This window comes from Coturnix japonica, chromosome 6, assembly GCF_001577835.2.
Source record: "Coturnix japonica isolate 7356 chromosome 6, Coturnix japonica 2.1, whole genome shotgun sequence".
NCBI classification, from domain to species: Eukaryota; Metazoa; Chordata; class Aves; order Galliformes; family Phasianidae; genus Coturnix; species Coturnix japonica.
This window is the reverse complement of record NC_029521.1, coordinates 240,387-266,566: the sequence shown is the minus strand read 5'-3', so window position 1 is coordinate 266,566 and position 26,180 is coordinate 240,387. Positions and strand designations below refer to the sequence as shown.

Below are 26,180 nucleotides of genomic sequence, written 5' to 3'. Positions count from 1 at the left end.
TTGTTTCCCCTAGAGATAAATTTGTTCTACAGAATGAGAAAAATCTGTTGGTATATATCTAAAATTTATAGCCGTTGGTTCTGGATGAACTTCATAGCTATGCAATTCTAAAAGTATTGATGCCAGTGAGAGAAAATTGACAAGGCAATAGCTTGTAGCATTAACTCTGTTTTGCTTGATGCTGCTAGCCATCACATCCATCAGGTCCCTAATGAAACTAGAAGTAAATTTCTGGAATATTAGTTAAAAACCATCTTGGTCATTTGAGCGTATATGGCATTCTTTCTTGGCAATGTATGAAGTGACATTAAGCTTAATTTGTTTGTTCGTTTCTTGACATTTTTTTTTTCCCCTTATTTATTGCATATAACAGATGGAGGGAACTTTGCATTTTAGTTGTGGGATGGTTTCACTTAATTTCCAGAAGCCTTATTTTATTCTAGTGTGAGGAAAAAGATTATTGAAAAATTGCTGTAGTAATTGACTATTTATGTAGTTTACATGATAGATAGTCTTCAAAATTTTATATGTGAAAATAAATGGAGACTTGAGGGCTGAATGAAAAATATGAACTTGTCTGTGTGCATTCAGGAAAGGCCTGGAAAGAAATCTTACGCAGCTAGGTAGTAACCCAAATAGAGGCCATAGGTGCTGCACTTCCACAGTGCTCAGAAAATGCTGCATTTTAACAACAGTGTAAAAGCAGTTTGTTCAGAGGCCACTCTTTTTTTTCCTCTGCATTAGTTATGTCTGTCACAAGTTCTAGCACATCTGGCTTTTTCACTAATAGCTTCATAGCTTGTGTATTAAGCTCGTTCCAAGAGGAGATACAGTGGAACCTACCCAAAAACATCCAGTTATTTAACAGAGACTGTTTTTTGTCCTTTACTGAGAATGCTAAAATTGTTCCAGTTCTCTGTAGGCTGCTCAACTAGAGAAAGAAACTTCCTGTGTAAAATTTGTGTTGTGGATATCTTTTTGTTTGGTTTTCAATTGTTTTTCCTCTTAAATTACGTATTAACGAAAGATGATAGTTGTATTTTTATCTACAGTCCTGGAATCGTTTCATCACACAATATGTAGACATTGGTTAATTAAGTACTATTACAGATATTTTGTAGTTCCTCACTTGGCAAGTTTGTCAGCAAACAGGTGCATTTTTTTTGCTAGCTTTTTTAGTTGTGGCTGCCAATAACTTCTTGAGTACTGTGCGTTGTGTTCTATCCATTACCCTTCTTTCTGATACTTCCAGTTGACTTTGTGATGTACTCTACCTGGTCTGCAGTGAGCATCCTCAAGAACTACAGGTTGCCTTAGCAGTGAACCTAATGAAACCTGAAAGTAGAATCACTTGGTTGATTGGTTTGCTTTTCTCTGCTTAGTGACTCTGGAATGCTTACAAAGCTCATAGAAATCCTCAAATACCAGAATGTATGAGCTACAAAATATTTAATGGTACTATAAAATCAGTGTTGTTTTTTTTTTCCCTTTGTTGCTGGTGACTTTTGTTTTTTTATCCTACACTGTGAGAAGCTCACACTTCATGTGAACACAAGGTTAATTCTGGTGCAGAGTGAATATTTCTTGACTAAGTAGATTCAAGACTAGACACAGAAAACTGAAGCTACCTCGCATTGAGATGAATATGTAGCTGAAATACTGTTGAAAGGCCAATACAATAATAGAATTAAAGGTTGTTATGCAAATGGGTTGCTTATTTAAGCTTTCCTACATTCTTTTGCCAGCCGCTTTCATTTTGTCTCATCAGCTTTTACTCTAACTTCTTTGTAAGCTGGAAACTGGAAGTGGGACTAGCTTTATAATTAGAAGAGAAATGGTAACTTACTTAAGATATCAACAAATTCAACTGGAGGTCATATTATTTAATCAGTGTATGCCCTTTTTTGTTACTGACGGCTCATTTGAAGCAATTTGGTTTAACTCAGTGGTCTATAGTGGGTGGAATTCTTAATCTTGGCTTGATGTGTGCAAGCTTTCAGAGTGTGTATGGTTATAGTCTGTGCACAAAAAACCCATCATCTTTTTGTGTTGGTTTCTGATTCAAGCATAACTGTGATGATTTGCTTGGTACCTTCTGAGGAAAAAGCTCTGGCTTTGGCTTTAGTCTATTTCTGACAATGAGCATTCAATTCTTGAAAACAAAAACAACCAAGTCAGCATTGGGTCAACGCTTCTTTTTTTAACATTGAAAAAAGTTAACTGACTAATATGAGGAAAATAACAGGTTTTAGATGTTCTTTGTGATTTAGTTAGATAATTTTTTGTTTTTATTACTGCATAAAGTTTATTATTCTACAGTTGGACAAAATCACATTAAGTTGGTTTGTCTTGTTGAAACTCAAATATGTTTAGCTCTTTTTTTAAATGAATTTTCTGATGCAAGGAATAATTTTGTTTCATAGCTGAAACCCTGAGACAAGAATATGCAATCAGATTCTTTGGTAAGTGAAGGGAAAGAAACTGTGATAGTAACCAGCTTAAAGAAAAATGCACAAGTATTTTTTGTTGCTTTTCAGTACCAATTTCAAGAGCTTAGAGAATGAGGCACAAAGCTGATTTGTGAGATCAATTTGCAGTAATGGCTTCTTTAAACCAAACTTGACTGAATTCAAGTACCTTTGATTCGGTTCCTGTAAAATGTGGTCTACTTTGTAAGCTGTTCTTTTCATGATTAAAAGAACATTTAAAATAAATGTTAAAATTCACTGGTCTGTGTCAGCTTAAATTACGATGTGGCTTTTTTCTGATTTGGTGATTAAGTAGACAAGCAATGCACTTAATGGGTACAATAATAGTTAACACCTGTTTCAACTGTTCCATATTTGTATTGGATGGGACCTTGGCAATCCAGTATATCTTGAAAAGTGAAAACCCGATATAAAATATTTCATGGTATGGAAGAAATTATAATAAACAGAGTATAGCTTAAAATATAAAATGCCTATTATGCACATTTATTTAGTCTTTCCTTGTATTTCTGAAGCCAATGTTATCGTTTTATGTAAAAATAATCCTAGTTTTTGTGAAGGTCAGTTAAGTAATTATTGAATACGAGGAAGTAAATTTTGTTTCCAAGAAACCAAAACTTGCTGAGTAGGAAAGGCTGGTGAAGATGAAAGCTTTGTTGGCCTGGAGTCAGTGCATGGTGTTAATTAACATTCTGCTTGACGTGGCAGAATGGTAAGTGATGTGGTCAAGCTCACTTTGGGGATGGGGCCACTGACAGAAGGGTGTTGACCACATGTGGAATTTGAGAGCTCACCTGGATATGCTGTCTAAGCACGGATCCTTTTCTGTTTCTCAGTATAGATGCTGATGACTCTTTGTTGTGCTGGACATGTAGTTGAGTTCGAGGAGTGCTGTCTGACATGGTAGGGCTTCTGCTGTGAAACGTACCGTTACAAAACGAAAGAACTGCACTTTTAATATGTATGCCATATTTGTGATATCTGTTTTTTGAGGAAGTGTTGGCTTCGTATTAACATTGCACTTAATATTATTAAATGAACTAAAATAATCTGCCGGGATATGAACGTCAGCTATGAATTCTGAGAGCTTCTCAATATGATGTTACAAAGACGAGATTTGTTTTGGAAGTCAGGGTTAATTCTCAAGATTTGTTTAGAAAAAAAGGTTGAGCTTAGGATGCAGTGACCTTTCAGGCCTTTTCCCCTAAACACAAATTAGCGCTTGCTTTTATTTCAGTTTGTCTGACTGAGGTCAATTTCAACAGCTTGCGGAGTTGCAGCTCATTGTAACGAATGCTGCACAGTTTGGAACCCATTTTCAATGACTTGGGCGTAAAATGTAAAATTTTGGGGAATAGTTTTGGGCTCATTTCCCTGCTGAAGATACTGAGCTGGTGGTGTTTGAACAGAATCTGTTTAGTTGTTTTAATTAAGAAAGAAATGGTAACTTTTCCCTTGTGTTTGGCAACTGTTGCCATTTTTAGAGGCAAGAAATCCTCTGCCTCTTTTACCATTGCAAAGCCTTTCTCTCCAAAGTCTTCACTGTGTTAGAAGCTATCAATGCTAAATTTTCTTCTGTGAATATATGTGTGTATGTATATGTATACATGCATACTTCATTTGGAAGTTAACATATATTAAATGTATGCAATATATAAACGATGGTATTTTTTTGGGTTTTCAAGTGTAATTTCTCCTCCTTAGGAGATGGAGTAACCTCACAATATAAGAACATTATCGTTACCAGAAGTTCAATGAGAATGGCAGAAGGCGAACTAAGTGGAAAATAGCTAACCTAGTGATAAACATGATGTTCTGCCTTGTGTGGATTATCTGACTTATTCTCTTAGCTTTAACTGTAAAATAGGAAAATATCATTTCAAGCCTAACTCAATGTTTTAAGCTGTGATTGAGTGTTGTTTTTCGTTCAGTGCTGATCAGAGATGGCAGTTGTTAGGCCACCTTAATATTCAGCAACTATTTTATACAAAATAAAGTGAGCCCAGACATAATGGGCACATAGGAAATCCTGAAATAAAGTAAAGCAGTTATAATAAAGCCATTGGAAAACTTTAAAATGACTAAAATTGTAAATGCTGTTTGCACTAGCTTCATTAGGACACTCCCATTCCCTCCTTTCCCTTCCTTGTCCGTGCTTCTTGGGATCCATGTGATGTGTCATACATTTGCTGGTCGGGTCAAGCTGTAAATCAGGTCACCAGAATGATTCAGATTAAAAACAAACCTACAATAAGGAACTTGGAATTTGCACTGTCAGCATTCTCCTTAAATGCCTTGCAGAGCATCGCTGCCGTTATCTAAGCCATCTCTTGTTTGTATTCAGTTTAGAAATCATGTATTTGCAGCTGAAACAAAATCTGCCTATTCTCAAAGCTACAACTTCAGCTTCCCATCTGTCATCTTCTCATCTACAGTTTGTCTTCTGGACCCTCTGATTAAAAGCACATTGGGCCCATGTATCATTTGAAATAGCGTTGTGGTACTTGCCTCCCTAAAATGTTTCAAAGCTTTTCCCGAGTCAGTGAAAGATGTGTAAAAAACAACATGCATCTATGAAGTGGCTGCTGTCTAAAGTTTTTGTTTGCAATTTTTTTGCTGAAGCTTCCAGCAGTGTACTCTGCTGTCACAGGCAGTGTGGGTTTGGTGGATGAGGAGAGCACTGCTCTTTCCTCAGGTTGTTAAGCTGGGATTTACTCTGCAGCAGGGTGAATGTTTCACTCGGTTCTTCTGCTTTGACTCTGAATGAAAGAATGCAAACTTGCATATTGAATTGCATAGAGATTTGTGGTCTAGGATTAGTCTGTGGTATTTAGGTGTTAGTGATGCTTCTTGAGAAGCTCTCAATTATAGTAGCACTGATTCTTCTGGGATAGGAGCAGTGATCTGACGCCATTACCTTGTATCTTCAGTGGCTTTTGCTCTGTCTGGAATTGCTTGTGTCACTGAAAGAGCAGAGAGAGCCAAGTAGCTGGAACAGCTGTGAAGGTGGGTGGTGGGGCTAACTGGCCATCTGTTCTGTGTGTGAGACACGGAGAAAATTCCCCAAAGACCATGACTGTCTTCAGCAATCCAGGTTTCCAATCGGGAAACTTGTTTTTACATCTCTTTTGTTTCCTTCACTCGGTATTTCATTTGCAAGTTTTCCTTTTTGGGGAGAAGAGGCAATTATCCTTCTCCTAATTATCTCGCTACTGGAAGACCTACTGTGTTTTGGTTGCTGTGTCTCAAGTTGTAACACAGATAAGCTACAACATATGTTATATGCAAACAGTTGTAGCATTTAAGAGCAATCCCCTTACATCACCCTTGAGTACAGTGAGAGGTTTAAATTATTGTGGAAATGAATCTAGGCCCTAATCCCTGTTTTGTTCTTGAAACCACAAAGCTGCATCTTTGTTTCTTCTATGCTTGCAAGTCCTGTTTTGAAATGATGCTACTGTTGCTATTCCTCCCAAATAACTCTCTCCCCCCACCCCACCGCAGGCTTTTGGAAAAATATTCAAGCTGCTTACTTTGTTTACTGCCTATGGATATTTATGTTAGTGGTTGCTTGCTCTTCGCAAAGTCTTTGTTGCCTTTTCTGTTAATGTGAATGTCCCGGTGTGGCCTCAAGAATGCAGGGCACAGTGTGCTTGCACTCACCTGTGCCCATGTCCCTTTTATCTGCTCTTCATCACAGAAGCTCAAGATCTAGAACCTCCAGATCTGACTTCTTGCATAGCACGATTTGACACAGCTAGAACCGTGCTAGGCAAGAGGAAGAGGGTGGTGTTCGCCCTTCTTGACAAGCTCATATCTGCTAATTGCTGATACCAGCAGCCCCATTCAGTGCACCTTCTAGCTTCAGGTTACTTTTCTTGAATGCCCTTTCTGTATTCAAAACTGCTAATGCTTCTGGTCTTTATGTTGGGCCATTCCTGGGATCTAGGGCTGCTTTCAACTCTTCACCTGTGTTGACTGTAGCAGCTCAGAAGTACTGTTTGTCTAAAGGAGTACTGCAAAAATTCACTGCCTGACAAGCAAATACAACAGCATGAAAGCATGCTTGGATTTCTGAGGTGCTTTGTCAACCTCAGTAAACCAAAGAGCAGTGAGTATCGCATCAAGTTGCTTTATTTCACTTCAATACTAAGAAAAAGTTATTAGTAGAATAGAGGTACTTACTAACCTGATTCAGACTTAATTCACTGCTTAGTCTTGTTTTGGTTCTGATTCTTAATCTTTATTTAGTGAATGCTGTGCCCTTCCAGCTTTCTCTTTACATCTTAATAGAATTCGTGGCAAAGCACACGGTGTAAATAAATCATTGGACTGAGGGTGATCATAGATCTAAGTTTTAGTTACGAAGTATATATGTATAGTAGCTCTATTATGCAAATAAACATGTGCTTGGAACCGATCCTTTGCAAATGACTCACGAGATGTTGTTCCAAGTGTTAGTCAGTTGTTGATAAATGTCTATTGCATAAGAAAAAACTTACCCAGAGTTATAATTTCACAGTAATGTGGGCTCATTGATGGGTTTCTTTGTATGTAGACTTAGAAATTTTCTCCCAGGTATTTTGTAACCAGATGTCATTTTTGTTTTCCAGCTGCTGCTGAGGGCAAAGGGAAAAGTGGGGAAGACTTTTTTCAGAAGGTAAGAAAGTTGCTGTAATTCTGTAATAACGACTGACTAGACAAACAGTGCTGGTTGTTCATTCACAATTTATACTAGTGAGACTGTGCAGTTTGAACTGTGTGATCAAATCCATTTTTCAGTGATGCTGTTTAATGCCTATTAACCGTCAGCTGTACGTGGACAATAATGACAAGTACGATCTTTGGTGTATTCTACTGTAATTCACTTAGAAGCTTAAATCTTCTTTAATTGGAAGTTTCAAACGATGCATTTTGGAAGTACTCCCCCTAATAGCAGAGGGTTCACCAGAAAGATGGTGAGGTGGTCTTAATGTTTTTGTCTGTGGATAAACACTACATCCTGTTATTGGAGAACTGACATAAAACTTATTGTGCTATCATTGAAAGCATAAATATTTGGTTGAGAAATGCATAGTCCTTTTAAGAAAGAAATGCACAATCCACACAGTGTTTCAATAAAGTTTGTGGTTAGGCAGTGGCACGGAAGGTCTGGAAAAAAATAGTCCCACAGCAGCTCAACTACAAAGAGAAACACAAGCAAGAATAATGGCTTTGAAATTGCTTTCTACAAAGCAACGTGGTTTTTTTAATGAAAAATGTGTAAATTATTATTTATGAGTTGATGAAGATGCTGCATGTAGTATGCAAACAAAAATGAGCTGTTGTATGGTTTTTTGTACTCCAGAGAAGACAATGTAAACCTTCAGACTGTATCCTGAAATGCCTTGAAACTCTTTTGATTAGCTGTCTTTTAAATGAGTAGCTGCCCTTATTTTCTGTATTTTGTTCGTATTTAGAGGTCATACTTTTAGAAGATGTTTTTAAATGCGAAAGAACACTTTATCCTGTGTGAGATCAGCAGATGCCCTGATTAAGGCTGGAGGGGGAGGAGTGTGGATAATGGCACAATATCTATTTTATTAAGTATTATATGGGATTCTTAGATGACATTAGACTACACTGGGATTGACAAATGAGTTACTTTTCTGAATGTGTTGCTTTATTTTTCAATGTTAGTGTGCACAGATCGGGGGGGCATGTCAAGAATTCATCCTTAGGATGTAATTAAAATATGTGGGTTTTTTATAACTTGATGCAACGAAGCTGAGCCTTAGTAGCAAATAATTTGTTCTACACATGATTTTATGGTACAATATTTTCTCACCCTTATGTAACGTTGCTCATAATTCTTACAGCTGAATATTTCCTCTGTGGAGTTAATGACTTGCATGTTTAATGTGTTTGGATACTTGATTATCTACTGTAGGTATAACCTACCTTAGAATTACGCATTATTTGTTTTGCAAGAAATCCAGTTTTGAATTTAATAGGAAAATAAGTGTCCTTTGTGAATAAGAATGTATTGCTTAGATGACAAAATATCAATATTGCTGTTTTGGTCTTAATGTATTGTCATAAGCTTGTGTAGTTATTATTCAGGCACAGTGCAGATGTAGCAACAGGCTAAAAATGCTTCACTTTAAGGCTCTTCTTAATGTCTCAGCAACTCCATAGTTTAACATTCATTAGTGAGTCTTCTGTGCACATACATGTGATACTACAGCTAATAAAAACAGATGGAAGCTATCTTCACAAGTTTTCTTTCTGTTAAAAAAAAGATCTTTGGACAGTGTCTCACGGCTTACTCACCGTCTCTGTCTGTGCAATTTCCTTTAATCGGGGTTACGGTTTTTTCCTTTCTCTCGTGTGAAATGAATAAGGCAGTTTCTGGAGGTAAAATGAAGACTTCTGATGTGCTCCAGGTTGTGCAGTGAGGAAAAGTGACTTGAAACGTTGGTAACACACAGGAAACTAAGGGAGCAAAATACTTTCAGAAACTTAGTAGGAATTTGAAGGTGTATTAAATACGTCTTTAAATGGTTTTAAATGGGCCTCTCTTCAGGGCTGTGTTATCAGATGTGGGAGTTGATTGGTGAGGGTAAGAGTGCTGCTTAAGAGTGACATCAAGATTTGAGGGTGTAATTTGCATAAATGCTGCTGTGCATTAACTCTTCAGACAGTACAAATGTCTTCTGAGTAACAAATGTGTTGCGCTTACTGTGGGTTGAAAGGAGTGGGCTGGGCGTGAGTTTTCATGTGAGTGCTTCAGTGACAGTGGGCAAAGGTTCAGAAGGTGATTCAGTTTGAAAGAGGCAGACAAAAAGGGAAGAGAGGAGGTCAGAACTGGAGGCAGTAAGGCAGTGCTGATTGCTCGCAGATGCCTGGCTTGGTGGCTGGGCCATGAGAGACAGCTCAGCTGGTGTAAGCTAGACATCAGGAGGAACAGAAGTTACTCATGCTCCCTGAGCTGGGCTTGAAGTCAGAACTCATGTAGGATTATTAACACAAGTTTTGTGGTGTTAAGTCTTTTACTGATCTTGCAACATGACTGAGCAGCATTGCTGCCATTAATTTTTGTAATAAGGTAGGCTTTAGTGGATGTGAACTTTTCCTATCAACTTCTAAAGCTAAACGCTTAATAACAGTTCAAATATGGAGGTGCAATATTTCACTGAGCTTATTAGCAGAACTGAGTATGTTTTCTGCTGATGGAGCTGCAGAATTTGCCCTTGTTCCCATCAATTTCTGCATGGGTCAAATATGGCTGTTGTTTCTGCTGTATTGTGGGGAAGATGCTGATGAAATACAGCTTCCTCTTCTATGGAATGAAATATGAAAGAGGGAAAGTAGATGAGCATGTTCCTGTAGTGTTACTTAATAATAATCTGAGGACTTTGTGCTTCTGATATCTTTAAGTTTTACTACTGCTTCAGAGTTGGGGTGGGGGAAGCCCTAACGTAATCTAATAGATTTTTCACAACCTCTGGCAGCTGCTAACTACTTAAGAAGAAATTAACAAATGATAGTTTTTCTCTCCAGATCACTCTGGTTTGTGGTTCCATGACAGGTAATATTAGTTCAGTGTGGATTGGTGGGCTGCTGCTATTATGTAAAACAGCTAATGTCAAAGATTGCTGCAGGCCTTGCTCTTTCTGTTATTGAATTTTTTCAGTGAGTAATATTTACCATAGAATTATTACATATTCTTAATCCGAAGCCCATTTGCAGTTGATGGCAGAATTTTTCCATTGAGTTCCATAACATCTGGTTCATGCCTCGTATGCAGCAAGGCACTTCCCAGACAAAGCCAGTACATTGTTCCAGGGAACATATAATTTATGTAGCACTATAGATGTGCATGGCACTTTCATGTAAAACGTAAGAAGGTGATGGGTCTCTGCCTTAAGGAGTTTGTAATCCAAAACAGATGAGGGTTGGCTGTATGGACGGAGGGGAATTTAATACATCATTTCTGCTTGCTTTTTGTTCTAGCCTCCTTGTCTTGCCTTTATCTTTTATTAATATTTGGAAATCTTAGTGCTAAATGATAACCTCTCACTCTGAAATTCCTCAGTGCATCAGGAGATAGATACATAGAACTTGAACCTCAGGACTAATGGGAGAATGCTGGGATTTAGTTGATTGGAGTTCTTAGGCTAATATGGGGCTTTGTGTTCAGGAGAGGCTCTGGGAATGTGCTCGTGGGGTTCAGCCCAAGTGCTTAACTGTAGGGCAGATGTAAGCTCCTCACTGCAACATGGTTCAGTGTCTAAAGGAAGGCTATGGTTTTCTTTGCTCATTTTCTTGATTAAATGTGTAGAACATTTGAATGTACTGCAGCTGTTTTAGAAACACTGGTCAATGAAACTATCTTTTAAAGCTAGCTACTTCTCCGGGATAAAAATCAGAAACACAGTACAATAAACGATGAAATGGAAAAAAAAACTGCAAATAGATATACCTAATTGCATCTTTCATCTCTTCTTGGTCATATTCAAGTTATCATTTGCATTAGTTAATGAATGTACATTACTTTTAGCTTAGGATGCTCTTGTAGCAGAGGCAGTAAGGAAACAGCCTCAAGTTCAATTCATTTAAGATGATATTTTATTCTACAAAATCCTTTATTTTCATTTGCTTATTCTTTGAAGAGCATTTTTTGGGTTGATGTTAGGCAGACGTTCACTTTTGCCAAGTGCATGTGTGAATATAGTGATGAGGTTATTGTATATGTGGATACTTTAAGTGCATATTCCTACAGATAAATAGAACCCAAGATGTCATTGTCTGCTGTAGGTCACGCTGGAAATAGGTCAGTGTTACTTCTTAATCTTTGGTCATGAAATGTGTAGGTAAAGCTCTAAATGTGGTTGGCTTTAGGGTGCTTTCAGACGTAAGTATTAATCATTGACCTGAAACTAAGATGTCCCAGACCGATTACAATCGTCGTTGAGCAGTAACTTTTGAAGGGGTTTGCCTGCTCTTCATCCATGACTTCTCTGCAACTTTGTATTTGTAATTAATGTTTCCCTAAGGCTATATTCTGATTTCTGATGGCCCTTGTGCAGTTACTGGCTTGTGGGTTTCTTCCAGTGCTATGTATTTTGCATGTGAGATATATTGAATTCATGCTTTAATTATACATCATAATTATTGTGGGATTTGTCTATATTTCAACTGCAAGAACCAGGAGTAGCTGTGATTTGCAGATACTGGTTCCACACCTTCAATTTTTTATCTGTGTAGAAACCAATCCATGTATCTCCATTAGCATTAAAATATATGTAGATTTTTGGCTCAGAACGTGTGACAGGGGTTTGTGAAGGCCATGCAGTTTTGGTACTTGCTTCAAACAGCCGTCTGTGTCAGTCTGTGGTGCCATGAGCTTCTGATTTGTTTTGCTTCCTCTCAGCTTACCAGGAAGAGGGAGAGACTGCTCCAAGATCTTGGTATGGATGCAAGAGTCTAAAGGATGTCAGTAGTTAATAATGGGAGTGATTTTGAGTTACCCTTCAGTGTGAAAATGCTGTCTGATGGGTCTATTTCTTAGGGCTTTCACATGTGATGGTCACTTCGTTGACTGTGCCTGCTGATCCTGTTGTGCTTAACTCCTTCTGTCAGGAGAGGGCATTTTAATCCTTTTAATGGAGTGAGGAATTGCTTCATGATGTGGAGCTCAGCATGAGGACCAAACAAATCAGTTTCATTGATGTCCTCTTTTATGTAATCTTAATGTTATACTTCAGATTCTGTGCAAGTTCTCCTGCAGTTTAAAGCAACAAAAGGAAAAGTTTGTCACTACTGTCCCCACTGAGATGCTTAATTGGAAAGTTCAGAAGGAGGATTTTTGACCCTGAAATGCTTTTATTCTTCCTCTAAAACTGTTGAAAGAGGAGGTGAGTGAGAATGATGCACATTGATAACATACACAGGGTTCTGGATTATATGTAGGAAGGGAACGGCTTGTTCTACTTGAGGGGAAAAGAGTTGGTTGCCAATCACTCTTCCTTCAGCATGTTGTGGGATGTCACTGTGAAGCAATATTCTCAGATAAATTTTTGCTTTTTCCTCCTATTACTTGCTTAGAATTCAGGTTGTAGCACAGATACATTTATAACTTATTTTGTGTTCTGAGTAAAAAAGATTATATGTAGTTTCAGCTGTTTATTCAAAAGAAAAACATAACCTTGGATTAATATTTCAGTAGAGGGCTAGAGAAACGTGGAAGTCAAGGAAAGGCTTAAATGCTTCTCTGTAATTAAGCACAATTGATAGATAACTTTCTTCTCTGCTGTATTTATAAGATAAATAAGCACGGAGTTCAGTTGGTGTTACTGGTGCGAAAGGTTTGTTTAGTGCTATTTTTTGATGCAGCAACAGTACTTAGCAGACTCTTGTTTTATGAATCACTTTCCCAATTCATTTTAGGTAAATTGAAGGTTTAAAAAAAAAAAAAAGCTGCTTGAGCTTGTTCTCTTTCACTCTCTCTATTAATCTGACGGTACTGTTATCGTAGTGCAAAAGGGAATGATTTTAATTTCCACAGCCATAAGCTTCTAGGCCACTTCCTCAGCTTTCTCATTAAGAGAGTCTTCATTTATCACCTTTAAGTTTAAGTTCTAAGGCTGATCTTGTTTTCAAGTGCTACCTTAACTGCCTTACTTTGCTATATGTTAAATAGCTTAAGTATTTAAGCTGATATCCATTGATCAGTACTATGACGAAATTAATACACTGCCTGATATGTTCATCTTGTTCTCTAATTTGAACTTCCTTGTCTCATCATTCTGCATGTGATTACCTTCTTGATAATTATGTGAAGAATGGATTCTTAAAAGGTCATTGAAAAATCATCTGAAGATGATGAGTTTTGTTGGAGTTAATCTGTCCTTTAAAACATCCTGTTTGCTTGTTTGTGAGTGTCTCAACATTTGTACATGCAGACCACAAAATTATGGGTCATGAGAAGTTAAAGGAAAGCATGTTCATATTTTTGCTTAGTTTTTGGCTGGAAACTGTAGAAATGTCACTTGGAAAGAGATGTTTTTTGTTGCATTTTTATACCTGAATCTAGATTAGCTGGAAAATTTTGAAACTCTTTGACCATTTTTGAATGAGGTTGTTTTGGCTCTTAATGATGGTAATTTTAAATTGAAATGATTTGAAAGAAAATGGACTAATTCATATGTGAAGATCAAATTCCTCTGATCCTGGAATAAATAACTCACAGTGGAATCATGAAAAAATATTTCTCTTTGCCAATATTTAACCTTAGCCATGTAGGGGATCCCAGATGATAGTCTGTAAAATCATTTCTATATTTCCCTTTTCCAAGACAGGTAAAGTTGCAGGAGGACTAGCCAAGTAGTTGCACACAGGTGGTTTGTAAAAACATTTGGGGTTTTTAGCTGTTGGAAAATAATACAGGAAAGCCTTTATGGCTCCTCCCCACCCTCCAAGAGTTGTGTGTTCATCTTCTTGTACCTGGAAGGCTCCTTTTCCAATTTCTTTTTTGCAGAACCTTGCACAAATGGGACTGAATCCTTGTCCTGCTTATGCGTTATCACATTGTATGTTTTCTAAGTTTCTTCCCTTGCTTCACATCCATTTTTATACTGCCTCAGAGACAAGAATGATTTCAGTTGTCATGGATGTGATAGCCTGTAGTTATTCAGTTGAACTTGTTCAGAATTTGCTCAACCTGCCTTCATTAGTGACTTGGCAGGGAGTAACTTTACCTCTAGCCTTGAGAATGCTGGAGATAGTTCTTGTTGGAGAAGGGGTTTCTATTTATTGGTGACAAACCAAAAGGGGAGTTTGCTGCCTATGTTGTCTCTGCTTACTGGAATGTTTTGTCAGTAGTTAATATCTTCAATTGTATTGGAATGCTGGTGGTTCTTGTAGTTTGTGACTAAAACTAGTTCATGCAGGATGTTGAGCTTGTAATGTTTGTCATTGCAAAGCCTGTCGAAGTGCCTCGTCTTGTTATCAGAAATGATGCATGTTGGTCTGTGAAACAGTCTAAGTAGGAAAATGAAGTGCTTCTTGTTAACTTGCATTGTTTGGTAGTTGGAAGCAAGGTATGTTGCAGTAATTCTTATATTCATGCAAGTTCAGTGCTGTTTTGGGTGACAGACAAAGCTTCCAGTGCAGGTTCCCTTGGGCCCTGTGACCAACAGGCCTGCCATGGTTGCCACTGAGCAAGAGATTCAGCTTTGAACATCTGATTCCTTCCAAGTCCTTTGTTTGAAAGTGATTTGGATTGTGTTTTAGACCTCTCAGCAGAGTCATTTTCTTACTGACACAAGACTAAGCATGCAGAATTTTAGGGGCCAGTTAGAACTGTGCTATAGGTTACCATTTCAGCTCCTTGCTCGAAGGCAATGAAAGCTGAAGTACCATGTAAACGTATCTGGGGTTTTGTTGGTGATCTGAGCCTTACTGGGATGTGTGTTTTTTCATGCCTGAAGTAGAAAACCGAGAAGGAAATGACTTTGAAGCCAAGAACTCAGCTGTTCAAAACACTGCCTGGACAAACAAATAAGAGCTACCAGTGGCCATGCAATTTAACTGCTTTCTAGACTGTTTTTAATAGCATGAAAAGAAAAAAGTATCTGCAAAAACCTATTCCAGTATGTTAAATAAAAAGTTCTTAAATGTAGATTGCGATACATGTACTTTTCTAGATTTGGAATTGAATATGCTGAAGTTACTTTTTGAACCTATAATTGTTCATTGCTTAAGTGCTCTGTGCCTTAAAAAGGCCTGTACATTACTCTGAAAGTAATGGCTTGTATTTGTTTTCATGGAAACTGCAACAGATACTAAGAGCACAATACCATTATTTGAGGGAGTGAATTCTCAGCCACAAGACGCTCTTTTCTCAACAAAGTCACGACCATTAGCTATATGTATTTGCCAGCGATGTAGCGGAGCACTCATGCTGCGCTCATAAAAATCTGCATCAGTGGAGATGTCCCACTGTTTCACAGCTGTTATGACAGCATTGTTGGTAGGAAAATGTTGCCTACGCCATCCGTCTTTCATCAGCGCAAACAGATGAAAGTCAGAAGGCACCAAATACAGGTTATATGGTGGATGTAATGGGAGTCCTGCCGAGATTGGCATCGTACTCCACAGTATTCCAGGTTGTATGGGACTTGATGCTATTGTGTTGCAAGGGAAAGGTTGCTGCCTTCTCTGGTCTGACTCTGGAAGTTCAAACCTTAAGCTTGGTCAGTGTCATGATATAGTGATCAGAGGTGATGGTTTGTCCTGGTTCCAGGAAATCACCCTTTTCCTATCCCAAAAGACAGTACACAACCCTCTATGTGCTGAAGGCTGCATCTTGATCTTTTTTCTCTGATGGAGAATTCATGTCATTGCTCCATGGACTGCTGTTTTCATGCTGGCTTGTAATGATGACATCATATCGCAATGTCTTGTCACCAGTAATGATGCAATCCAGGGAACTGTCACCTTCATCCTTGTATTGGTTCAGTAGAACCTGATAAACTTACATATGCTGTTCTTTCTCTTCCTGTGTGAGCATTAATGGGATTCACCGGGCACAAGCCTTGTGATATTGCAACACTGCCCCCATCATTTCCAATGCACTGAAGCTGGTACTCAGCTCCGTATGATTCCCTGACCATAGTCCACAGATTTGTGCAGGTGAGCTGACTGGATGCTCTTCATTTTGTGATGTGACAGCTATGCATCATAGCCATGTGGGACTTGGCTTGCTTTCAAGTGGTTGTCACCATTGCTGAAATGTACCACCTCACTGTGCTCTTACCCACTGTTTGTTCTCCATGAACATTCATCATGTATCACTGAATGTCAGTGGATGCAAGTTTTGCTCATGGAGTAGGTCGGTGACACAACTTTGCTTCATTCTCACTTTTTTTGTCTTAAAAGTCTGGTTAATGCAAATTATAACAACTGCTGTCACTGAATGTACCACTTATAAGTAAAGAAAAGCCTTTTCTTCATCTACTTCATATGAATTCTGAAAAGGCTTGTGTTTTTTAATGCAGTTTTGCTTCATTGTTCCTTTGCATTGAGAGCATTCCAGCTTCCATCCAAAATCAGCTATTTTCATGTAAAAACTCTCCAAGAGTTTAAACCATACATTTCTCAAATAAGTCCAGAGTAGCTGCAGTTCTTGGAGGCTGAAAGCTTTTCCTCCAACTGTCTGAGCTGGAAGTCTCTATTTTACTTTTTTCTTCTTAAAGACACAGTGATCTGCAACTAGAGCCAGGTTTTTAGTGTCAGGGCACGGCCTTGTCTGTTTTGATTGCGTCTCCCAGATCTTGTGTCATCTTTTATGTGTTTTCCACTGTGTGTATTACTTGTATCTTTTGCCTATATAAATGCCACCGTTTCCTCTAGGGAAGGGGACAAGGAAGAAGATAGGGATAAATAACTTGAGATCCTCTCTTGAGAAGAACCACCTTGATTATTTTGCTGTGTGATTAATTCTTTTCAGACAAATGCGCTTAGTCCTTCTGGTCAGTTGATTCTTCAGGGTTGAGGTAGTATAGATTAGTGCAAACCTGGCTACTTACTTAATGTAAAAAGAAGGTAAAGCTGACCAGAGGTGATCTTCAGCAGTCTAGATGGTCAGGAACTTAAATATACTTATCCCTTGACTGAATTCTGTTTTATAACTGATGTATTTGTACTAACGAAATGTGTATGTACATGTATTGCTTGCAGAGCAAGTTCTGTTTTGTTAATGTGAGAGCAGCACTGCTGTTCTCAGGGTATGTTGTGTAACACCAAGTTTTCACTAATAAAATATTCCATTGCAACATGAAATTGAGGCTTTTATGGAGTGATTCCAAGTTTGTTTCAGGGAAAAATAACCAACAACAAAATCCTGGGTAATATTGCCTTACTCTTTTGGGCACTTAAAACTGGTTGGAGTGGTAAAATAAAATTTGAAGCTGATGTAACAGTCATCTATAATATGCTGAATTTTCAAGTTTAACAGCTGGAAAAGAAGCAGCTGTTTTTTTTTTCTTATGCAGCTTTGTGGCATTCCTGCTGTTACAGTAAGTGTTTAATAAAAAATTAAAGAAATACCACTTTTTGTGGTTTCAGTCTTCGTAAATGTTCCTTAGCTGTCTGTTTGTAGTACATGGGCCTTATTTTTGACATACAGCTCAAATCCTTCTTAAGGATTCCTATGAAAACCCCGATTTTTCAAATGTAACAAGTTACTTTCCTGGCAAACCCTTTTAGGTAGTTATGAATCTCAAAATAATTGAGAAGAGGTTATTTTCATGGGTGAAGAAGTAATTGTGCAGCAGAAACAATTTATTATGTAATATGTAATTTTCAAACATATGGAAAAGATAATCATGCTCAGATTGGAATTTATTAAGTTTACTGTTTAGAGTTCAAAGCTGACAGTACTCTGATTGTGGTTAAACATCAATAAATGCGCATAATTTAAAAGCATCCACACATTTTTCTGCATAACTGCTTGATACAGGAGATAAACTTATCTTTGTAGTCACCAATTTGTGAACCTTCTTTTTCATCTAATATGGTACTTCTCAGGCTTGCGTTCTGAAAAGAGCCTGAAGGTATTGGTTAGCCAAATCTCAGAGCTTGGTAGTTAGCTCCTTTTCCTTTGAAGATCTTGTGTATCTTTGTATGTCCTCAGAATGTGTGCATCTCTGAAGTAGCTGACTTCAGTTTTCTTTTGGTTTATTGAAGTATGAAGGGTTTAATTTCTTTAACAAATTTCCCAGCTATGTGAGGTTACAGTACTGGTGGGACATGAGCATTATTCAAGACAAATGTTATTCCGTCCTCTTTTGCCTCTTCTATTGTAGTCCTCTTGATGTTGGAACTTCTTTCACTCTGTTCTGTTTTCCTATTTATTTCAGCATTTCTCTTCTCCTTTCAGTTCTTCCTTGCTATCTTCTATTTCTTTTCCTGCTGTACGATTAAGAGTAACCTGGCCTGAAGACCTCTGATAAACAAGTGGATTCTTGGAAATGGTGTTTTTCACATCTGGACTGGAAATTTGTGAGAAGCAGGTATATGTCGCTTATAGAATTTCATCTTCCTGGAAATGTCTTATTTCAGCTGTAATTTATTAACTAATAGTTGCAGAAGGCAAAAAATATAGTATAATGAGATCTAACAGTTTTTCCATGTGGTGTGCTAATCTGGAAGTTGTTGTGGTGTAGTAGAGATTTGAATGGAGAAGACAAGAATTAGGAGTTTTTAGCAAAGTCTGCCTTAATTTTGATCTGTATTGCTGTTGAAAATTTGTTCGTAATGCAGCTGATTTTTGTTTGTTTTCTTCCTGGAAGTGACTTTAATTATTTTGGACTTATTATTTTTTATTATTGCTTGTGTTTCTTGCCAATGACTAGAAATGTTACAATATATTGCTTCATCTGATTCCCTCACCCCCATCATGAGCAAGTTGTCTTTTTTGGATAATATCCATGTTTGGTTTATTATAATTGTCATTTGTATGAGCTATCCAAAGAACATATTCCTATTTTTTCTCTGCTTTTGTAGAAATTAAACTTCTTTTATGGAGGAGGAGCCCTGAGAGCTGCCATCTGAAAAGCTCTTTGTTCTTTCTTTTGTCTTTCCTACTTATGTAAATCAGGTGTATATTAGAAGAGCTGAATTAATGTGTGTTTTCCCTAGTTTACTGCATAAATTTATGACGAGCACTCATGTACTTGTTACTAAATGATAGTAGTGAAACTGTGAAAACTGATTACTAAAATTTTCGAAGGAACAAGGACCCTCTTGCTACTGGGCAAAATTCTGTCTGTGTACCAACAGAACTGAGCTACTTAATCTAGATAAAACTTCAAGAACTTAATCTTCTATAATTTGCTAACTTATTAAAAACACTATGTTTGATCCATCCTGGGATGGTATTTGTTTTTACTAGGTGTGTTTTCATGATAGCTTTACATAATCATCTTGTTATGGACTAATATGGGCAGGTCTTTTTCATTTGTTCAGGTAAAGTACTATCTTGGTACTCATATTGATCAGATACTGCCATCTCTAGTGCAGCGGGAGGTGTTTCACCATCATACTGCTTAAGATCTCAATGTGGAAGTGTGTTTTAGTCTCAGTAGAGACATGGCCAATGTATTTTAGAACTGAATTTCAGTTTGTGAAGCCTTTAGTGTCATTTGACTCCATGTTAATGCTGAATGTTTTCGTAATGCATTATAACTGTCATTATTAAATTCTAGCAAAATATTTTCTGCATGGTAGATTTTTCTCTAAAGCAAAGAATGCAGCTGAAGTTTCTCTTGAGCCAAATGATCACATGGCTTTTGAGGTGCATATGTGCTTGCAGAGTTTCCTTTTTTCTGTCAATTATCATGAGATTATACAGCTAGGTTTTACACTGTTTGATTAAATACTGGGCAGCCTACCTGATAAATAAAACATTGCATTCAGGTCAAGATGAGGCACAAAACCACACCCAACAGCAGAAAACTTTCGAAGGCAAATGGCTACATCTTTAGACATCTCAAAGGACTTGTTTTGAATTTTGTGGTCTTTTCTTAGAAAACAATTGAAGGTAACTTAAGGAGTATTTTTGCTTATTTGAAAGACTTTAGAAATTTGCTCAGAGGTGGGCTTGGAGCATTCTGGGGCCGCTAACATGGTCTTGAACTTCTTGGAAACAATAGAGCAGCATTATGCTGCAGGTTGCTATTGACTAGCAACCTGGTCTAGGGGAGGTGTCCTGCCTACAGCAGGGGGTTGGAAGAAGATGATCTTAAAGGTCTCTTCCAACCCAAAGCATTCTATGGTGATTGATTTGCCCATAGGATTTGTTTGATATTAGCAGAGATCAGCTTTGTGTGTCACCTAAGAGCCTTCTCAAGAAAATCAGCAGTGATACAAGTCAATTAATCGTGCCAGCTATGGGTAATAGCAGCAAGAGAATGATTGTCTATAGTAATCTGTATTGTCAGAGTGTACTCCTATCTTTTGTAGGAGAACAGCATAAACTTTAATTTTTCTTCAATGCTTTCTTTTTCACAGATTATGGAAGAAACAAATACACAGATTGCTTGGCCATCGAAGTTGAAGATTGGAGCAAAATCAAAAAAAGGTACAGTTTTGTTGACATTTTCGACCTGTGTTTCTGCAGGTACTTGATCAACACTGATGTATTTCTGTTTTCTGCATTCATTCTTGCTTCTGTGTAATTCTACATCTAATCTGAGTGGTTTCTTTTATTGTAGCCAAGCCTAGTTCATTTTCCTGGTAATGTATATTAGAGGGTCTCCTCTTCCTGCTTAGTTTTGTTTCTTTGTCTTTATAGTCTGAGAAGATGTGTGTTGATTAAACCCAGTTAAGATAACATATGTCATTTGTATTCCTGACAGTGAAAGTCTATGCTTCTTTAGTTTCATAAAGAAACCAAATAAGGGTTGTTCCTCACTAATGGCTGGTATTATCACTTGGAAGTTGTGCCTCTTACAGAAGTTCAACCTACTAAAATTTATTGAGAGTTCTGTTGGGATGGTCTTCCTGAAATTTGCCTTGTGGTTCTGTTCTTAAAGAAATGCAAGCGGATAGCAGTGAGACTTCTTTCTCTGCAGAGAAAGAAATGAAACTAGGGATGTTTTTCAACCTTGCCTATATTTTTGTTCAGGCTGATACATATTTAAACTCGAGAAAGTGGAGTTCAAGTAACTGCTGGTTTGTTTATGTATTGGTGGAGTTGTAGCCAAACTTTGTAAGCGAAGAAGGTCTTATGAGAAGAAAAATAATCTCTTCAGAAACATTCAGGTTTAATAACATGGTGTAAAGTGAGATTCGGTCTCTGAGGTGCTATTCTGCATATTCTTGAAGTATGTATGAATTTTCCACCTGTATAGAGGGGGAAAAAAGAACCGGAGAAGGGAAAATGGAGCAAGAATTCAGGCTGGAAAAAAATGCTGTTATTGTGCATGTGTATTTATATGTGGGACTAAGTTGCTGCAAATACAAGCAAAGTAAAAGTTGTTCAGGAAACTAAGGCAGAGAAAGATGATGATTGGATGATGGTAGCTTTTTTTTAAATTTTTTTAAATGGAGAGAAAGAAATAAAGCAGTGCTTGCATTGTTTTTTCTTGCCAAGTTAAATCAGCCTTGTTCCAAAGCTGAAAAGCATGGGTTAAGGCCATGAAGAGGGATAAGAGTTGGCTGGCTGGAATTCTGGATTGGTAATTAAAAATGTAGGTTAAGTAAATTTAACTCTTATTTTCTTTTATTTCTTTTTTATCGCCAAGATAAAATAATGTTAGATTGTGAGGCTCTGTAAGTCCGTAGAATGAATTTGAATCCCAGGGGAAATAAAATAGCTGCAAGTTATGAGCTGCTAACAATCGAAAACCAATAGAAGAGGAAAAGAAATGTGTAATTCAGCTGGGTATACTGAGTGCTTCTTCAATGGGAGTGGTTATCTTGGAAGGCCATCATGCCAAAAGAAATTTTAGATAGCGATGGGCTGCAAATGAGGCACTCGAGCAGTATGCTGAACTACTAAAAATGTTTCAAATGCCTGAGAGCTGCAGGTTGGCTCTTGAGAGAAGGCTTCGAGTCTCTAGCTGGCTTTATTCTGGGCTGTTGTGTGTATATATACACCTAAAATAGTAAATTACAGTCTGTGTACAAGGAACCCCTTAACCCAGAGGTTCCCATTTCTTGTGAAATAAAAAGTAGTTTATATACTCTGTTTACATTTGGTGTCAATTGTTTGCAATTCTGTAACTTTCCATCTGTGGCTACAGCAGCTGTTTATATGGGGGAAAATACTCTAAGTGTTTAACATACTCCAGCATTGCTTAATGATGCTGGGATTGAGTCGGGAGTCTGAAACAAATAACTGGCCAGCTCTCAGTGGACTTGAACTCTGAGAGCATACTATCTTTTGCCATCTCCTTGGCTGGAAACAGAGTGCCTGATTAGCAGTCATTCAGTGAGGGAGAAGCAATTACTGATGCGCAGTGTTGCAACCCAGCGGTGTCTTGTATCCTAGCATAATCAAATTTAACCCCATTCTTCATATAATGTTCAATATAACTTCAAGTTTGCCAGCAATTTCAGTAGCATCACAGTCTCTTGGTATATGTGACTTTTGGTTATTCACAGTGTTTTGTCCCAGAAGATAAAACAAAGTCATTAGGTAGATTTAAGTCTGTGCTGCTTCTGTCATGGCAAGTCTACTATGAAGTATTTCCTTTTCTTGCTGTTGTCAGTTTTTTGTTTGAGGTTGTTGATGCTGTTCCAGGAAGGACAGCATACAGCTTTTTTCTTATTACAGCACAAGAGTTGAAGCTTGTAGGCAATCTATCTGCAATGAAGTTCAGAAAGGTTCTGAAGGTGAAGTTCTGTACAAGCCCTTGCGTTGTATGCTGATCCTGTGAGGAGAAATCTGTGATGACAAAAGTGAAACGTTCAGGGTAGAAACCTTTAAACTGCTAAATTTTATTTCATGTTATACTCACTACAACTTTTACAGTAATGATTGTGGAATGCTGTATGTTGTGTCTTGTAACCAGGGTTCATTCAGGCTCGATAAATGTTTTCTAAGATTTTTGAATTGCAAAGTACTTGTGTCTGCACTTATAATGTATAGAATTTAAACCATTTGTTAATTAAAAATGCTGTTTCAGTATGAAACTGCTAGAATAACTCTTTACAAAGACTAGAATTCACAAATCAATTATCAGCTCTCAATAGTTACATAGAGACCGAAACAGGAATTTCCTGGCTTTAATGAATACCAGATGCTGCAGTCTTGCTTAAGTGATGAGGGTAAAGCATTTTGAAATGCATGTTTAGAAAACAGGCAAACAGATAGTCATCCAGTAGCATCTTTAAGAAAGCTATTTGTTCACGTCTGCGAAGAGATTCCTTATCATTCAGGCTTTAGAGATGGAAGCAAAACATTGTGAAATAGCTTCTGTGATGCCCAATTCTTCTCTGCCAGTGACTGAAACAACCGGAATTTATGTTCTGAGCCATGTGCCTCTGGGATGCAAGGGCTGGAGTTCAGGGCGGGCCAAGAACTAATCTTCTGGAGGTTTCAGATCTTTCCAAGTTTAGTGAATTACAGATCTAACTGGGACAGAGGAATTTTTTTTGTTGGCCCTTTTGCAGTTAACGTATGTCTGCCCCTTAGTATGGCTAATGCTGCTTAGAAATGCTGTTAATTGCCTTGAAAAAGGTTTATTCAGTAATGCTCAAGTCCACAGCAGGGCATGAAACTCTAGGTGATAGATCTAAAATGTTTTATTTTATCCCATTCCAAATACTTCTGCCCTCTTCTTGATCCTGTTGTTCTGTTTGGCTTTCCTTGCTATGCTGTTGCTCCTGTTTATATTGTCATATGAAGGGACCAGCTTGGATTAAGACTAACTAGAGGTAATTTTTACTGTTGGATATGTCTTTCTGTGTATTTGCTGGCTGCTTGAACCCTCACTTATTTCTCAGTCTTTCTTGTTACGTCGTTGAGTGAACTTATAATGCCTAATGCATGGAAGCAGTGCTAGCTGGTGGAAAACCATGATAGCAGTAGCACATGTTGGCAGTTTAAGGTGCTCTCTAGGAACTTGGGTAAATGGGTGGGATTTTAGAGTTTAGATTTCATGCACATTCACCTCTTGATTCTTCCTCTTAGTGTTTTTACTCTCTTCCTCTGTTCCTTTGCATTTCAAGAGAGAGCACAGGCAGCCCTGTAGTAACGTTTGGCCTACAACCGGCCCGCAGATAGCTTCATTTGGAAAATCAGTGACACCTGGCAGGAGTGAGTTCAAAGAGTCGAGGCAGGGAACACTTGGGGAGATTACAAAAGGTGATAAAAGGAAATGTGAAGTAAACTAAGAGAACAGGGAAAATCCAGTGTTTCTGAACTTCTGGTAATAAAACACAGTATATGGAGATTGGCTTGCATATGAGCAGTTCAGCGTTTTGTTTGCCAGCTTTTAGTGTCACATGTGCAGACACTTCATAATTTACACATGTTCCTTGGAGGGATTACTTCATTTCATAACATGCAAATGCATCTCTGACCACTGCAGCTATTTGGACTGAGCTGAAACCCAGATTCACACAAAGGCGAGACTGCTGATCGCAAATGGAGATTTCAGTAAAACACACGGCATAAAAGCTGGGCGACACCTCAGAACTGTGTATTGTAGTTTATCATGGATGCAGGTGAAACAGGAATGGTTGTGTTTGAACAGAATATCTTCATGTGAGTCAGTGAGCTGATTCGTTTGGAAGTAACTGGGGCGTAGGTAAGGCAAGGATGTTCTGCATGTGTTCTGAAGTTGAGTGCTATATCCGTCACATCTCCTCCATAGACGACTGCTCCCTCTTCATGCTCCTTTGACACGTGGCCCATGGTGACCATGCAGCATTACCTGAGGCAAAGGAGGAGAGCTGCTTACCAGGCTCAATTGACTATTTGTTTCCTCCCTTTACAAACTACACTTGCTATTCTGTACCAAGATGTAATAGCAGAAGAGAAATGGGCCTAGTCCTCAAATATGCTTAGAACTGAGACATTGGTGCAGCCAATGGGGAACTTTCAGTACTGTGAAAAGTGTGTGGCGTAAAGAAATGGTCTGGCACTCCCAAACAGGAATTCCTCACTACATTGCTGTTAATTTGTAATAAATGCAAAGTTGGGGTAAACTAGTAGTTTTCTCTACTTCCTGTGATCACTGAGAATGCAGGAATACTAAAAGGGTTCCAGAGCTACTAAATTGTAAGTTAAATAATCATCTTTCTAAATACCGGGAGACTTGGTGTACTTCAGAAGCTGGCATGTTTGCAAAGAGCAGTTATATAAACTGCAGTTTTACCCAAGAATTTGGCCAAGTCTGAGTTTAGTCAAACAGGCATAAAAGTAACTGAAGATTACCTAATAGTTTAGACTACTTACTTCTGTCTTATATAACAGCTTATGTTGAAAACTGTAGACTGTTTCCAGTGGTTTGGCAGCTACAAGACTTGATGACCTTGCAGTTTAAATATATAATGTAGTGCTACATGTGTGCATCTATATGCATGAAGGGAAAGAGAAAACCATGCCTGTTGAAGATCAAGAGGTTAAAATCTATTGCTTTCCTTTTCTCAAGCATTACTTCTATGTGTTATTCGTACTTAGCATATTTACAGCTGTCATGGGGCTTTGTTATTCTGTATTTTTCTTGTATGACTGATTGGCTGCAGAGAGATTAGTTGCTCTGTTTTTTACAGTAACTATATACTGTGTCAGCTTCACTTTTTAACCTAAATTAGAACAAAACTCAATTTGTAAGTAGCTGGAAAACCTGTGGTGCTGGCAACATGACATCTGCTAATTTAGACCCATTGAGCTCAACTCTATTTTTACCTTTTTGTTCTGGATGCAGGCATGGTGGTGCTGTTTCTTATATGTTTGACAACTGCCTTTGGGTCTCACAACCCAAAACCCTATATGTAATTATGACAACAGATTTGATGTTAGCAGTAAGAATTATGTATTAAAATAGGTGTCTGTGATTTTGCTTCCATCACTTTTATATTCTGTACAATGTTATATGAGCATTTCTAAAAGCATTCCTAGAAATGGATGTCGAGGAAACGGGACTTAATTTTACTTTTAGGGTTTTTTTTTGTGGTTTTTTTTTTATTTGT

At 37.8% G+C, this 26,180-nt stretch overlaps 1 protein-coding gene across 2 annotated transcripts in view; it reads left to right on the top strand.

Moving 5' to 3' along the window:
• Positions 1-26,180, top strand: part of BICC1 (BicC family RNA binding protein 1) — a 91,590-nt gene that overhangs the window by 24,046 nt on the left and 41,364 nt on the right. The window contains exons 2-3 of one of the 2 annotated variants that reach the window (XM_015866001.2): positions 7,103-7,149; positions 20,547-20,616. In XM_015866001.2, coding sequence (XP_015721487.1) covers positions 7,103-7,149; positions 20,547-20,616 — 117 coding nt within the window. Of the gene's footprint in view, positions 1-7,102; positions 7,150-18,439; positions 18,548-20,546; positions 20,617-26,180 lie in introns of those variants that run through there. The other variant, XM_015866003.2, reaches the window with a different exon arrangement.